The sequence below is a fragment of the Ostrea edulis genome, chromosome 5 (assembly GCF_947568905.1).
Source record: "Ostrea edulis chromosome 5, xbOstEdul1.1, whole genome shotgun sequence".
Classification (NCBI taxonomy): Eukaryota; Metazoa; Mollusca; class Bivalvia; order Ostreida; family Ostreidae; genus Ostrea; species Ostrea edulis.
In genome coordinates this window covers 17954612-17971905 of record NC_079168.1, presented here as the reverse complement: position 1 = coordinate 17971905, position 17294 = coordinate 17954612, and the positions used below count along the sequence as shown (strand labels likewise).

At 34.5% G+C, this 17294-nt stretch overlaps 1 protein-coding gene and 1 long non-coding RNA gene across 2 annotated transcripts; one reads left to right on the top strand and one right to left on the bottom strand.

The window, feature by feature from the left end:
- The first annotated feature begins 1383 nt into the window (after positions 1–1383).
- Positions 1384–4223, top strand: LOC130055168 (uncharacterized). Its single transcript, XR_008803442.1, has 3 exons — positions 1384–1767; positions 2644–2729; positions 2835–4223. It is a non-coding gene; the product is annotated as an uncharacterized LOC130055168 (long non-coding RNA).
- Positions 4224–5176: 953 nt separating this feature from the next.
- LOC125651726 (ataxin-3-like) lies at positions 5177–17294 on the bottom strand. The gene is made up of 7 exons (XM_048880454.2): positions 17137–17294; positions 14244–14408; positions 12016–12152; positions 10964–11118; positions 8921–9157; positions 8347–8598; positions 5177–7200 (listed from the first exon to the last, which is right to left on the bottom strand). Exons 1-7 carry the CDS (start codon positions 17158–17160, stop codon positions 7100–7102), a joined length of 1071 nt encoding a protein of 356 aa, XP_048736411.1. The 5' UTR covers positions 17161–17294; the 3' UTR covers positions 5177–7099.

The following is a 17294-nucleotide window of genomic DNA, read 5'->3' as shown; positions in this document are numbered from 1 at the left end:
CAAGTGCATCATTTGGTGCTTTCATTTTTTGGCGAATTTTCCTCACCCAGCAAAAAGCTAATATTTCCAAATGTTCATGTATGTTTATAGAAGTGAAAATAATGGACAATTTTTATCATTTGAAATAAAGACCCCCCCCCCCTCTCTCTCTCTTGATTCTACATCCCTGTCCCTAAAGGAGAAAATCTCTTCAAAAATAGTTCACTTTAGTTATGACGAATTTTTCCTTTTTCAAAAACTTAAAGTTCTTATCTGGTCGTCGTTACAAGTCCCTACAAGCCCTTGGCTCAGCCATCAGTCAGTGTCTCAGAGTTCTACCTAAATCAGCATACCGTGACGCATTTCAGAAATGGATTCAGAGATTGAAATTGTGTATTTCAAATCGCGGAGAATACTTTGAAGGAATGTAATGTTCATTTCACTATTTGAGTAGAATGCTTTTGAGATATCGTACAATACACATTACATATCGAACAGCCCTGTGCATGTGAAAATAACCGTAGTTTGCATACGAAAATTACAGAAAATGAAATATGCCTGATACTTTCTCATATTAAGTAAACCTTAAGATTTTCTCGTGCGCAAATTTGATATCCTGAACATTTATATAACTTTGTAAATTAGCAGCACAATCGACAAACAATAATGCTCTTAATTGTATATAACACATACATATTACAAAGTATTGGAGAGTGAGATTACAGGTATCACACCGGTAATTGTCCGATCAAAATGAACTTAGTCAATTGTAGTTCCATATATTTAAAGAAATATTTTTTTCCTTGCGCGATTTTTCTCATTTCCTCTTCTTCTTTTCTCTTAATTTTTGTACCCCTGATTAGGAAATTTTGTGTAATTTGTAGAAATAATCAAGTGTATACAAAGGAACTATTTGCTGTTGGTAGCTGAGGCTACTTCCTGAGGTGCACTCCGGCTGTTTACACACATGTGAAAAACACGTGGATTTGAGGGTAGTCTTGTTTGCGGGTAATTTTTTTTCGAAAATGCCGCGTAGGGTGTTGTTTTTCTGGTGTCGGCAGACGAGATAGGTAACATAGAACGTGTCTGACTGCGTTATTCGGCATCAATTTTGTAAACTGATTTTTAATGATTTTTTCCCCTCTATAGTAATATATAGTGAAAATAATTACCGGTGTGATACCTACAGGGATTGCATCCCTTTCAGTTTGAGAGAGAGAGAGAGAGAGAGAGAGAGAGAGAGTTGAATAACTAGTACTGGCGGCAACATATAGATTAACTGGTGGCCGCCATTTAATAACTTATGTGGTGGCCGCCAGATAATAAGTTGTGGCCGCTAGTTAAGGTAGCGACGGATAGCAACCACGTGATCAGTAAAAATTGTGTATTTTCACGTGAATTCATTTTCCGGAATTCCTTACTCCGTCATAGAATAGTGGAAAAACAAAAAGGGGTTCCGAAAGTGTTTTGTTGCTGTGACTGACTCGCCTACAGAAAATATGCACATACCACATAAGTATACCTCAATGTCTGTAATAATGGTAGATCAAATGTTTCATCTGTGTGAAACTTTTTGCTAATCGAAATGTTAAACCAACCACCAATCCATGTACATAGATGCGCTACGTAAACAAAGTTGTTGATTGATGCATCGTAATGTCCGAGTGCTGCATGCTGAGAGATTAAATACTGTTTATACAGTCATTGAGAGACCTAACAGAGTTTCTTGCAAGAAGAGGAAGTTGGTGGATGCATTCAAGTTGGACAACGAAATCATAGTTTCGTTTGGTGAGTGAAAAAAATGCCATAAATTTGTATTCAAAAGTTCAACTCACATTTCCTCTGCTATTTCACAACGCGATTTATAATAACATCTGTAAGTTTAAACACACGACATACAGTAGATGTATTATTTTGTATGTATATATGTATTCCATATGTGCATAAAATATAACTCCCACCTGTGCCAGTGATTGTAAACGAACGGATGTCATGTAAATGTATACCACATTTGTAAACATGGGCTCTCACAACTCTTTTATTAAGAAAATAATAATATCGTTATGAAAATAACTGTTACGAAAATAACATACCTTGAACTACATGTATAAAAGTAATGAAAAACAAATATCTGTATAGACCTACTATCTAGGGGTATGAGGGAACCGGATAAAAAGTGGAAGGGGGGGGGGGGGCATGTGTTGAATTATAATTCCCTAGACTATAGTATACATATATTATTACTTTGAAATTTCAGTGACCTAAGAAATATATCAAACCTGAAGTTTTGTGTTTCACACAAACATGTAGGTTGGCAAAACCTTTTTAAATAATGTAAATTAATCACAAGTCTCCATATGCCCTCTCATAGGCAAATGTATGCATTGTATGTATAAGTAAGATATGTATACTACACGTATGCCCTTCTCTTGACCCACATTTTGTAAATAAAACAGATATGATAAGTCTATGGCAGTTTATGAAAACATATATACATGTCATCTCATTGCAATTTATAATTTTGAAACATCAGTATTTAAATTTTAACTGAATATGTGTTGAGACACAGTTCTAAAATTCACATTGTATGACGCAATCTAATTACTCAATGGTATAATATAGACCTAACGGTGCAAATATCAATTATGATGATCTTTTTTCTAGGCATCAGCCTGAAGACCGAGGGAGGTTAGATAGGACCAGTGCAGGTTGAAGTGGATTTCGAGTCAACAAGTATAACAGCAAGAGAGGTACTATATTTTTTTTTTGATAAACATTTGTAAAGACAATTCTGAGTATATCAGATATTCATCTTTTTTGCTATATTTAAATATATTTATCTATATTTTGAACAGGTACTCCATTTACAGTGATGATGACATATCCCCTGGACCCCCACAACTCCACAAATTTAAAAATGTTTGATCAAGTTCCGAAGATTAAAGAACTACTGCAAAATTTGGGACTGGATGAAAAACATTAATTCACTTATATGAGCTCAGAGCAGTGGATGTTATACAACATACTTTAAACTAAATTGTGAATTTAAGGGAAAACAAGTACATGTCATGTACTCGTATATTACAAGTACATGCCTTTTGAAAGACAATAATATTGCATAGATGTAAAGGAAATTTCAATGTTGATTATTTTTTCTTAGATATATTAGTAAAAAATGTGCACATGATAGAATATCAATTTTATTACTTCAATCAATGTGTTTGAATTTTCCTTGTAATTCAAAATTTAGTTGAAATATACATCATAGATACATTAATGTATATAAAATTTTTAGAAAAGTTTCATAATGGAACTAATTCACCCCCCCCCCCCCCCCCCTATACATACAGTGAACATAGACCTTCACCTGGGGAAAACTTCCGTTAGTTAATGCAATATACATGTACATGCATTCTCAGTTATCCAATAGTTCCATGTGAAACTACAATTAGAAATCTTAAACTTATGAAAGACACACCTATCTGTGAGGCTAAGATGACTCAGATGGACTTAATTGTAGTGATCCATGGGCAGTCCATGGGTCTCTTTCCATTGATATTAATTATTTATTGAAATATGAAATGGTTATTTAAACATATTTGGTGTATTATACTGTATAGTGATATAAATTTCTATCAAAAAATATGTATAGGTAATAGATTTGGTCTAGTTATTACAAGAAATTGTATGAAAAATAACTAAATATTTAGGCAATCATTGTGAGTGCAAAAAGGTCAACTGCAATAGCACACATTATATATCATTCTTAAATGGCTCATAGAAACTTCTAGTATTGCGAGTTTGAATGCTCAATATGGTAATTTGGGAATGCTTAATCATTTAAGGTCAATAGTTTATCTCTCCTGACTGTATCTCTTAAAATTCATTTCTAGAAGGGAGGGGGTAGGGTTACAAAATCTGACATAGTTTCAGATTAAACCTCATTTGGTATATTTTTTTCTATTCAATATTTTAGATACTACTTGACTTATTGTAAAAATGAAATAAAATCAGAAATTTTATGAGCAGAATTTTGTTGTTGTCAAAAAATGTATGCTTGATAGTATTTGAGAAACGCCATATTTAGGGTAAATTTGGCCAATTGCCAAGTCGAATCATGCCAATGTTTTCCTTAGATGCATTTTGAAAATCTAATCCATGTTGATTTTTTATCTGTTTGTGTTTAATTTACATAACTATATATGACAAACAATATTTCTGGTGTCAATAAAATTTTCATTGGCTTTTGTGTTAATTTGCTCAATTTTAGCATTTTTTGCCTTTTGGGGCTGCAAAAGAGGGGATTTCAATCTCGCTTTCCTCGAAAATTAACCTGATTACTTTTGTTGATTTTTTGATATGTTTTAGGATAAAGTCAAAATGTTAAAATAAATAAAATTGAAAAAAATTCAATGAGCGGTTTTTTTGGGGCTAGCTATCAATAGCTACCTTAAATTAAGTGGCGATCGCCAGTTGAATGAATTTTAATTCTATACCCTGGCACCTAATGGCTTTCGTACAAATCCGTACTCTTACATAGATTATGAATTTCAGTTTCTTAAGGAAAAAAGTTTTAATTTTCAAGGTATGTCACGACTTAAAAGGTTCAATAGAAAAACATCAAGCGATAAATCAAAAACATTTTAGCAATGAAATGTATGCGATCCCTTACCCCCAATAATGTACAACTTCCAAGAAGTTTGAGCAACTTCACAGATCCTGCAGCAGGGGAAAAAGTGTTATGAAATATCCATGTAATCACTCAAGAGGAGTTTCAAGGAATACCCTGTACAAATTTTTTTCACAATACTCATTAACGTATTTGTTTTTGTTGCAGGGTATGACATGTCAAACGTTGCAAAACCGATATATTTTCCATTTGTATTGTATATTTTCCATTTGTATTCTACATTTTCCATTTATGTTGTATAATTTTTCATTGTACACATGTATTTTCCATATGTATTGTATAATTTTTTTCATTTCTATTGTTGGGTCCCGTGGGGATACGGGTTATAATAGGTTCTCAGTACCCCTTGATTGTAGTAAGAGGCGATTAAATGGGATGGTGCTTTGGATGAGACCGCAAAAACCAAAGTCCCATGTCACGATAAAGAAGGCATAGGCCTAAATTTTGCAGCCCTTCATCGGCAATGGTGACATCTCCATATGTGTGAAAGATAAAAACATAACTAAATTGTGTAGAGATTTAAATTTATTAGAACGTAAACACAACCAAAAACATTATTTCATCTTGAATTAAGGCTGAATGAGAGATGTGGTTGAAAGCACACCTTTGTATCACAAAATAAGAGGCCCATGGGCCACAATCCTCACGTATGTCAACTTGGCCCTATTGTTTTTCATCAGAACATTTGTATCCTCTTTAATCCCCATTACAAATTTTGACCCCATAACATGACCCTAACCTAGCCCTTGGGTTTATGATTTTACCAAACTTTAATCCACACAACACATGGATTATGACTTACATGGCTTTGCCGTTCTGGAGAAAAAGGTTTTCTTTAAAAATCCCCACTCCATATTCATAATTTATGTAAAAATTCACCCCAATTTTAACCACAACTTAATTCCAGGTCAATGAAAAAAAAAATGAATTTGAGAACTTGAAAATGTTTGCACATTGAAATGATTTAGTGTGACCTTGCTACTCTTGAAAAGAATTTTTTCTTCAAATTTCCAATACACTCACATGAATAACTGGATGCTTGCATATCAATATGACTAATAATGACACTGTTCCTCTAGAGTAAAAGATTCCCATATAAAACTCTGTTCCTCTGTTGTGGCCCCACCCTACCCCGCTCTGTTCCTCTGTTGTGGCCCCACCCTACCCCGCTCTGTTCCTCTGTTGTGGCCCCACCCTACCCCAGGGCCACGATTAGAACACACTTGAATCTCCACTACTTCAGGATGCTTTATAATTAATAAGACTAATCAAGGCTCTGCTGTTCTTGAGAAGATTTTAAAAAGATACATGTATTTCTTATATATCATGTAAAATTTAATCCCCTATTGTGACCCCATCCAACCCCTGGGTCAATGATTTGAATAAGTTTGAATATCTATCCATTAAGGAAGGTTTCACAAAAGTTTTATCTTTTCTGTTCTAGTGGTTCTTGAGGAGGAAGATCCACCATTTTTTCACTATTTCTTAATTATCCCCCTTTGAAAAGGAAGTGACTCTCTTCATATGAACAATTACCCAAAGACACTTTATCACAAGTATGGTTGAAATTGGCCCTGTGGTTCTGAAGAAGTTAAAATGTTAAAAGTTGATTGACAGATAATTGCTGTACAAAATGTGATCAGAAATGCTTTCACCCCAGGTGAGCTAATGAATGCCACGTAACAGGTTTCATTTCAGATATAACCAAATGTCCTAATACAGACTACATTACAAAGATACATTCCAATAGATGATATAAACTTATTTCAGAATATTTCAATGTATTAAATACGCATGTATATGGCACATAAAAAAAACAGTAAAAATGATTCACATGATTTGTTATTTTGAGGGCCATCAATTATGAAACACTAAAAAAAAATTTATAATTCATTCATTAAACAGCACATTGTTATTTTGGTTTATAAAACAATGACCTTTAATAGACGCACCCCTTTGTGTTTTTAGATATACAATTTGTTCATGAACTGTTTTACAAATTGGTGCAACTGACGCAAAATTACAACACTATGATTGATTTGGACACACTGTTAGGTAATGTGAAATACTGAAATATCTAGTAATGCTAAAGTGTACAAGAACAATAAATAGGGGTGAAATTTTAAATGTATTACATTGTATTCAGTTGTTACAGCACCACAAAGGCAGCAAAACAGCACACTGGAAGCACCAAAGACTTCTGTAGCTATTACAGACCACATGATAAAATCAGCTATCTGTAGCGAGTATCATCAGATGACATCACAGGGAACTAAAATTAGTACACATGTACCAGATAAGGAGATCTACTGGAAGGCAAAAATGGCACTATAGCACTGTCAGCTGTGGTCAAGTTTTTTTTCTGACCGATAAACTTGGGTGGTCAGTGCCACCATCACTTGGATTTCTTCAGCTCCATGGATATGCTCCTTATCCCTGACCCTCCATAGACATGGCTATTGCTTGCTTCAGCATCTCATCCTCAGTTACCTCCCCCGACTCTGTGACTTCCCCCGCCTCTGTGACTTCCCCTGGAGAACATAAAAACTACTAATCATACCAGATTCACTATTACAAGATTCTAATCCAAAATCTACAACATTTTTGAAATATGTACACATATGAAAGGACAAGAAATTCCACATTTGCAGTATATTTTTTAATTTGAAACAAAAACAAGTTAAAACACAAGAAGCCCATGAACAACAACACTCACCTAAGTCACCCAGACCCTGCTGTTGTACAGAAGATTTTTAAAAGATTATCATCCCTCTTTATTCCCATGAGGAATGAGGATGTTTGTACATGTATATATAAATTAATGTGAATATTCATGGCCTTGCTGTTCTCTTGATTTTTAAAACACGATCTCATACATTCCAATGTTAAACTTTAATCCACTATTGTGACCCCATCCTATACCCAGGGGTCATGTTTTGAACATTTATAATCTACACTATGTCAGGAAGGAGGTTTCACATAAGTTTTATCTTTTCTAGTCCAGTGGTTTTTGAGAAAAAATATCTTTCACGACACCCACTTCATTTTTCTCTTCTTGAAAATTATATTTTTCTGGAAATGGAATAAGCCCTTTACCAAAAGGTGCTTTGTGCCAACTTTAGATGAAATTGGCTCATTTGTTCTAGATAAGAAGCAAGGAAGATGTGTTTGTGAAAAACTATGCCCCCCTCCCAACCCAATAGAAACAAATGAAAGGTCTTTCATAAAGAATCTATATACATGTACAAAATATGAAAGCCCTACTTCAAACTGTTCACAAGATATTGCCCAAGTTAGCTTTTCTTAAAAGTAGGTCAAAATTCAAAAGCTAATAAGTAAAAAATTTGGTGTCTATTTATGGTCCCAAGGACTGCACACATGAAATATGAGAGTTCTATCACTCACCATCAAAAGTTATGAGCAAGGTTAAAATTTCAGACAGACTGACTGAGACAAGACAAAGACTATGCCCTCGATATCGGGAATAAAAAAGTGTAAAGTTTACAGACAGACGGATGGGTAATCAGAAAAGATCACGTGAGCTTATAGCCCAGAGAGCTAAACATAAAACAAGAAGCCCATAGGTCAAATCAAAGATGCAACACCTTCCCATATAAAACTTTAAACCCTGGCATTATGTTCACATACATTTACCCAGTAACATATCTTATGCCTACCTTCACACTCTTTCTGTTTTTTCTCTGGTGATTTTTCACTCTCCTGTGGTTGGATTTTGTCCTCTGGCTGGTTCTCTCTCTGATCTGTGGTCTCGGAGTCAGAGGTTCCTCTAGCTGTCTGGTCTAACCGCTGCAGAAAAGCCTGTCTCTTCAGTCGCAGTTCCTCCTGTGTAGGAGGGGTGAGTTCTGTGGACTTGGACTCTACTGTCTGCTGACTTGGTCCTGGGTCATTGCTGTCTTCTATTACATACCCTAGTATATAGTGAGCAAACATGATAATACATAAAGTATGCATACTGTACATGTAATTTGTATCTTTATCCATGCACTGATACCCATGTGCATGTATACGATACTGATATTTAATACTGATTTGAAAAAAAAATATTCAGTGATAAAATAGAATTTGTACTAGTCTCTATTAGAACCCATTAAACATTCAGATTTCTAGAGCACATATCGCCCTCCATGTTTAATTTCTAAAATTAGGAAAAGATTTGACTTTTATGAGCTTCACTTCTTGTCCATTGAATATTTCACTTTCTATGACTACTTGTTTAAGACGATATTTTACCTTCTAAGCTCATTTGTAGAGCCCTCTGTAACATTTTATCATCCTTCTCCTCCTCACATCGACTCTCCATCAGAGCTCGCTGTAACTCGGGATCATCTGTCTGAGTGTCAGACTTACTTATAGACTGGTTCTCATTAATCAGGCGAGGTTTGATGAGTTGCACTGCTGGAGCCAGGTTAAGTACATCGTCCGCTTCACACTCTGGTAATCGACCAGTTACGATAAATATAGAGTATCCTGTTGAAATTAGAGTGATTACATAAAACTAGCTCAGTACTAAAATCTGAATTTAGTGTACATATTTGTTTGAATTATATATTCATTAAAACTTACATGGTGTACCAGAACTTCTAGAAATCAAGCAGATACAATTCAGTCTAAAAACCATGCAAGTTTTAATCTTTACCTGTCCAATGTTACAATTCAGTCTAAAAACCATGCAAGTTTTAATCTTTACCTGTCCAATGTTACAATTCAGTCTAAAAACCATGCAAGTTTTAATCTTTACCTGTCCAATGTTTTTGCCTTTTTAAAATATCTTTACATAATGTATCATGCTTTGTGAAAAGTTTGCCAATGTAAAGCATTGCTGTTCAGTTCATACCCTCATGTATTTTCAAAAATGAAATTTATTTCTTAAATACTACACTGTACCCTCTTGTGTCTGTACACATGGCCCCATTGGGTATATCATGGTGTATGACATGTTTAGTTGTTAAAGGGGCATGAACATAATTTGAACTAAACGTTTTCAACTTTTATTAAAGAGGTTCGCACCTCACATTTGGAGTAATGTCAATTTTTTGGGAAGTGTATTTTTGATTTTTACATTGAAGGAAAATTAGGAAATTAAAAGAAAAACTGGGGTCACAACGCTTGTTATTGAGCTATAGTGTTCTAAACATGACCCTTTTGCACTTAAAATCTATTCAATTAAACTTGATTTTTCTGTTATTGTCAACACAACATAAGCAACACAAATCAATCATTACATAAAACAGCTACATAACCATGTCCTCTAACACTACAGATGAAAAAAGAAATTAATACTAGTAAAGGAAATAAATAATGACCTTTATGCACTTGATATACGAAAAACTTCATGATATCAAAATTGAGAGTTTAAAAGGACATGTTAGGAGTAATGTCAATTTCTAAAATTTTACATAATTTTCAAGGTCTGGTTTTCCAATTTAAAATGCAACTTAAAAAAGTGGGGGTTGGAGATCAAATTATTGAATTATTGGCGAAAACACAGAATTTTTATACAAAATTTCGAGTAAATTAATTAAAACTTTTTTTAAGAATCGGTGTTCTGTTTGGAAAAATATATTAATCAAGTTATTAAATTACAACATTTGAACTAGTTACAAGTCTCAATTACCCGTATCATAAATTATAAAACTTAAATACACATATAGGGGTATAAGAATAGACGATACATTGGATGAAACAGAAACTGTAATATCATGCAGAATTAGAACTTTTGATTAATGAATCCTTCCACCACAAAATATAGTCCCTGTCAAACCCTTTCAAAATTTGATTTGACACAAAAAATTTCAACTGGATAGGGTTCAGCAATAGATGTGTAATATATTTGCACCAATGGGATCAGTATTGAACCAGTGAATACTTAGTTGTAGCATCCTGCGCAGTTGTACTCAAAAGCTCAGGAGCTAACTTCCTTAACTAAGGTATTTCTAATGGTCAGCGAAAACTTGAATGTCATTATTTGAAAATTTTCAGCTCAAATCATGTCCATGCCCCATTAAAAGTCATATCTATCTACAAACAAATTTCTAAACCATTCCTTGATCTAATATTGGTCATTTCTCTTTTGAAAATAAAATACCTATTCAAAAAATCTATTGTAATGACTTACAGGAGAGAATGTGAAGCTCTAAGAGAGGAAACAAAGAACAAATTAAATGTTTAATAGCCTTTAAGAGTGCTTCCCCTTCTGTAATTGATAACCACAGGATTGACTCTCTTTACATGTTCCTGGTTACTGAGTTTACACTGTTCAATAGAATCACTTGCCTTCCTGTTGTAGCTGGGTAAGGAACAGAGACAGATAGGTGTCAGAGATAAGTTCAGGACCAGTCAGGAGAGAATTGAGATTAAACCACTGCTTGCCAATCTTCCTGATACAAAACCAATGGTCACGGAAATTGCAGATATATGCATTCTGTGCCCTGAAATGAAAAAAAGATGCTTTTAAGAAGGTAGTTATTTGCTAACTAAAGCTATTGGGTTTGTCGTTTTTGTTGTCAGTAATTGAGATAATCACTGAGAAATCACCAAGGATGACTTAAAATGATTTGACCCAGCATTTAAATTCACCCAAGATGTTTTTTTTATACATTTAAAATGATAAATGAATTTCTATCAATTAAAAATGTCCAGTTAGGATAACGATGAAATAGGTGAAAATAAATTGAAAGTGAAATATCTATTTTCATGAGCATGAAATTACCTGGATTTGTCAAAACATACTGATTCATTATACATAATTTCACGGACAGTTAATATTCCATTATTTATATATATTTTACTTGTATTTGAGCAAATATTGTACTTTGCTGATCATGAGGTTTCATGGCCTAAAAAAATCAATGAAAATAAAGAAAATTGGTGTTCAATGAAAAATGATAAAACCACAGTATTTTAGATATTTTCTATGAGAATAATTCATGATACAAAATTTCACCACAAAAGAAACTTTCATCGTTCATTTTCTCAATGAAAGAAAGTAAGTTAAGTAAACTTGATTATCATCACAAACTCACACTTTCAATCAACATTTACAGAGAAGACTGTATAAATCAAGGTTACAGTAATGCATGCTTATAGCGAAGTCCTGGGGACGAACAAATTTACTTCATCATAAGTGTAATTCATTACATCAAATAAGCTCATAATGTACGTTTTAAAACAAATGAATGAAAATCACTTCACTGTAAGAATTCATCATAAGCATGTTCACTGTTAACCATGTTTTGTTGTATAAGCACATATTTATGAAATTTTAGCAGTGCAAACTGATAGCAGTGTAGGAGTGCTTCCATTCCTAGAACATATAGAATACTCACACTGGGCTCTGTCTCGCTTCCCGTGCAATGGGGTCCTGAGAGTTATATTGCACTAAATTTAATCCCCATACTTGTAATGCTTTGTCTATGACTTGTATTGAAAAAAATCCACTGTCATCAAAGTTTGAGGATGCTTGCTATGAAATAAATCAAAAGATAAAACAAGAGATGTTTGTAAAACACATATGCCCCCCATGGTGCAAAATTGAAAAGGGTTATACACACACACATCATTTAATTGAGAGTAGTATCATCAATTCAAAATATTGAGCAGACAATATCTTCCTATGTCAAGAGTGGATTGACCATGTGACCTAAAAATCAATAGGGGTCATCAACTCCTGAAGATGTACCAGTGTACAAAGTTTGATGTCTGTCAAGCGAAGGGTTCTCAAGATATTGAACGGACAGTATATTCCTGTCTAGTGTGACCCTTGACCTTTGACCATGTGACCTCAAAATCAATAGTGGTCGTCTTCTCCTGAAGACGTATCAGTGTACCAAGTTTGATGTCTGTCAAGAAAAGGGTTCTCAAGATACTGAGCAGACAGTATATTCCCATGTCAAGTTTGACCCTTGACCGTTTACCATGTGACCTCAAAATCAATAAGGGTCAACTTCTCTTGAAGATGTACCAGTGTATCAAGTTTGATGTCTGTCAAGCAAAGGGTTCTTGAGATATTTGACGGACAGTATATTCCTATGTCCAGTTTGACCCTTGACCTTTGACCATGTGACCTCAAAATCAATGGGGGTCATCTTCTTCTGAAGATGTACTGGCGTACCAAGTTCAATGTCTGTCAAGCAAAGGGTTCTCTAGACATTGAATGGTCAGTATATTCCTATGCCCAGTTTGACCCTTGACCTTTGACCATATGACCTCAAAATCAATAGGGGTCATCTACTCCTTAGGATGTACCAGTGTGCCAAGTTTGATGTCTTTCAAGCAAAGGGTTCTCAAGATATTGAGCGGACATTATATAATTTATATTCCTATGTCCAGAGTAGATTGATCCTTGACCTTTGGACCTGAAAAACAATAAGGATCCTCTTCTACTCATAACTAAACCACATATGAAATATCATTATCATCAAGTGAATGGTTCTCAAGATATTGAGCGGACAACACATGGTCTACAGACCGACCGACAGGTGCAAAACAATATGCCCCCTCTTTTTCAAAGGAGGGCATAATTAGAGGAATAATGCATAAAGCTCATTATGAAAGGTGAAGATAATGAACAGTGATCAATCTCATAACTCCTATAAGCAATACAAAATAGATAGTTGGGCAGACACAGACCCCTGGACACACCAGAGGTGGGATCAGGTGCCTAGGAGGAGTAAGCATCCCCTGTTGACCGGTCACACCCGCCGTGAGCCCTCTATCCTGATCAGGTAAACGGAGTTATCCGTAGTCAAAATCAATGTGTCAATAACGGCCTAACAATCGGTATGAAACACGTCAGACAGCATTTGATCCAATGATAAGTTGTCTTGTTTTGCCCATGTGATCATCTACTGATCAGCAGTCAAGGTTTTCTCTAATACATGTGGTAAATCATCTTGCTTCTACTTTCAGATACATGCAACAATGTACAAAATGGAAATACCAATACCATGATTGTCACCGTGACTTACAAAAATGCTAATTTTTCATCCATTTCAATAGATTTTAGTTGCACAGCTGTGACGGTACACTAATAGAAGAGCTATCCAGTAAATATAGAAAGAAAAAACTCTATTGGATGAGACTGATTATTAGAGGTGTAACCATATGGCAATATATTGATAGTATTGTCAATATGATATTGTGATACAGTTGTAACTTGCATATCTGTCACCAAGAGTGATTCCAAGTGTCACAAAAAATTTAAAAGCGATTTTAACCCTCATTCTTTTGTTATTTTCATTCATACATTTAATGAACTATACATATTAATACATGAGGTCTTGTGATTTTATTTTGGAAATAATACTAAATAAAATGTACTACGACAACAAAATAAACACCATAAATGTAAGAAATCTTAAGCCATTAAAAGAGTATTGTGATACGTATATCACATGCTTGAATCTGACATATGTATCATATCGTGAGGAAGACTGCAATACTCTGATCTACTGATATGATGAATAAAATATTTCTAAATTGTACATCATGTAAACACAATATTAAAATTTGTATTATCTCAACACAGATATATTGTAATTCTATTACAACAGACCTGTATAAATCTCTGATACTCAATACTCTGGGTTCCAGCTTCAGCCATCTGTAGACGCTCGGATTCATCCAGTTGGCGGGCAATGTCTGCCAAATCCACTGCACTAAAGTACTGTGCTTGTAGCAATGCATTCAAACAGTGCTGAGCACATAGTGATCCCTCTTGCTGTAAAATCATACCAAAAAATTTATAAGTGGCAAAATATACTAAATTCATTCTCCCTAAGTAGTTCATAATGTAAACTTTTGTCATCATGATGAGCTGCAGTCTTCTTGTTGACAGACTGAAAGTGGTTTCCCATGTTGATACGCAGTTTGTCATTGTTATTAGTAATACAATATAATACATTGTATGTAAGATGATGGTATATCGTGCTGCAATTTTCAGTAAACATCACAGACACTTAAAATGCATATAAGTTAATGGATTTCATTTACACAGACTTGGGTAATATAAGAAATTAGGATGCCAAAACTTAACCAAACATTGTTGAAAACATGGGATTTGAATTGCTTTTTGCATAAGAATTTTCCATCCATTGGGAAAACTTGATGCAAATACACATTGAATTTTAGGAGCAGTCCTTCATAATTCATGTCTGGAAATTTACTTTCAGCTTCGGCCGGTTCTAGCAATGTGCACTTAGGTGACACTGCTGGTCACTTCAAATAAGTTAGTTGACTGTTAAACTAACTCTCTATCACTATTAATTTTGTATTGCTTACCATCTAGGTATGAAAATCCCAAAATGAAAATAGTCACTAAATTTTCCAATTCAAATGATGACTTCCATGGCACAATATTTTATCTCCTGAAATTGAAGAGTTCCTATAGTCTACTTTATCTAGTTACTGATACATTGTAACTCCACATACCTACTTGCATATCGCTAATTTAAATAACAAAGTATTGGAACTCTTTCAATTTTGGGAGATGAAATATTGTGCCACGTCAGTCTTCATTTGAACGAATAATTTAGTGATATTTTATTTAATGGAATTTACATACTTAGAGGGTAAGTGATACAGCATTAAATTCAGGGTTGTGGTTAACAGTTGAAACCGTAGGGGCAAAGTGGGCCCCTGCCTTTTGAAAGTTTATGAGCCCAATTGATCAACGGGCCCACATTGTATAGTAATTACCAGTTAAGACCAAATATCAAGAGATTTTATTTTTGTTATAGTGGCAAATCATTCTGCTTGCAATCCCATGGGGATTGGGTTCAAGTAGGTCCTCAGTACCCCTTGCGATTAAATGGGATGGTCCTTCAGAAGAGACCGCAATGACTGAGGCCCCATGTCACAGCAGGTGTGGCACGATAAAGAACCTTTCCTGTCCAATGGCCGTAAGCGCTGACCATAGGCCTAAATTTTACAGCCTTACAAATTTTACAGCCTTACCGACAATAGTGACGATTCTCAAATGGAACTTTAAGCAATATACAACCAACTAATCATTTAGCTTGCCATGTGCGACAGCCATGGCCGATTAACAAGCCAATTCTGTGTGTCCGATCTAGTAATGGTCTATGTAAGTATTCTCTTTTGGGATTTTGAAATTGCCACATTGTTGATATGCTGGTAGTCTAAGTCACATATATGCTTGAAATGATTTAGATGCCAAGCATCTGCTTTGCAAACGATATGAATAATTATGGCTAATATAACTTTTATTGAAAGGGTTAGTATCTAACGTTTAAATGAAAATGTTCTAAGGAAAAATTTTGGTTGCCATGTGGGTAAGCCGATTTTTAATATGTAATCGCCCACAGCAAATATTACTCGCATTGACGAGTGGTTATCCACAACCCTGTAATTATATAGGGTTATTGAACTTATATTGGACGTGAATATTGGCATGAGTTGGCTGTCAAAATGCACGAGCTTGCGAGTGCATTTTGACAGCCAACGAGTGCCAATATTCACGTCCAATATAAGTTCAATAACCCTTTTATTATATAGCTAAAGTATTTAGTTGTTAAATTATAGCCCTTTTCACTCAAAATACTCCAAAATAGACGAGAATTCATCAATATTGGCAGTGTGTATTATCAGCATGCATTTTTTAACTGTTCAATATTAAACCCGTCATTGATGCATGAAGCAAACTGATTTTGTGAATGGGGACATCATAATTTATGTACAGTAAAACATTTTGTTTAAGTAAATATCAAATACCGGCTCTGTCAGATTCGGAGGACCGTCGTCTGCCATTTTGGCTTGTTTACGTCGTTACGGTAACGTCAATATTGAACGCTCATACTTGGAATGTTTCGGGCACACACAATTTACGCAATGCAAAGTTAGCGTTCAATAAATTCTCAGGATATTGAACACTAACACTCTCTAGATTTTACGCAGATTTTATAATAGACTATTTATTAGCTATATAATAAATAGTGATACAGATTTGGTTTAATACTAAACAGTGGACTAACTTATTTGAAGTAAACAGCAGTAAGCTGAAAGTAAGTTTCCAGACATGAATTATGAAGGACTGCTCGGTGAAGGCGTCAATCCAAATATTCAGCCGAGCCGAATCTCAGCCGAGATATGGATTGGATATCTAATTCTAAACCTTTTCTGGCATCAAAAGTGAATCATTCATTTATTTCATGTTTTCTAATCTTATCAAGTAATTGGTCTACAATAATCAATTCTACGATTGAAGATGTTTCATTTGTAAAGGATGGGTGTATATAATCGTTAGCTAGATTTTCAAATGAATGGCAGAATGCAAGATGCAAACCTAGTATTAAACTTCTGTATCAACAGAGAGCTTTCAAAACAGTTTGTTTTGTTAACTTTTCAATGTTTAAGACTTGTGACCCAGTTGCATTGATTGTGATAGAACGTAATGCCTTTATGTATATAAAACAAAAACAAAAACTCACTTCTTCATGAAATATTGCTTCCATAGTCTTCCCTTATTCACATTGTTTACGAATAATACGAACTTCGATCCCGAGCTTTCTAGCACTATAAGACACATGTTTCATATGCTAAAGGGGACAAAAATATTGTCCCTATTGTAACCTGGTTACAAAATTAC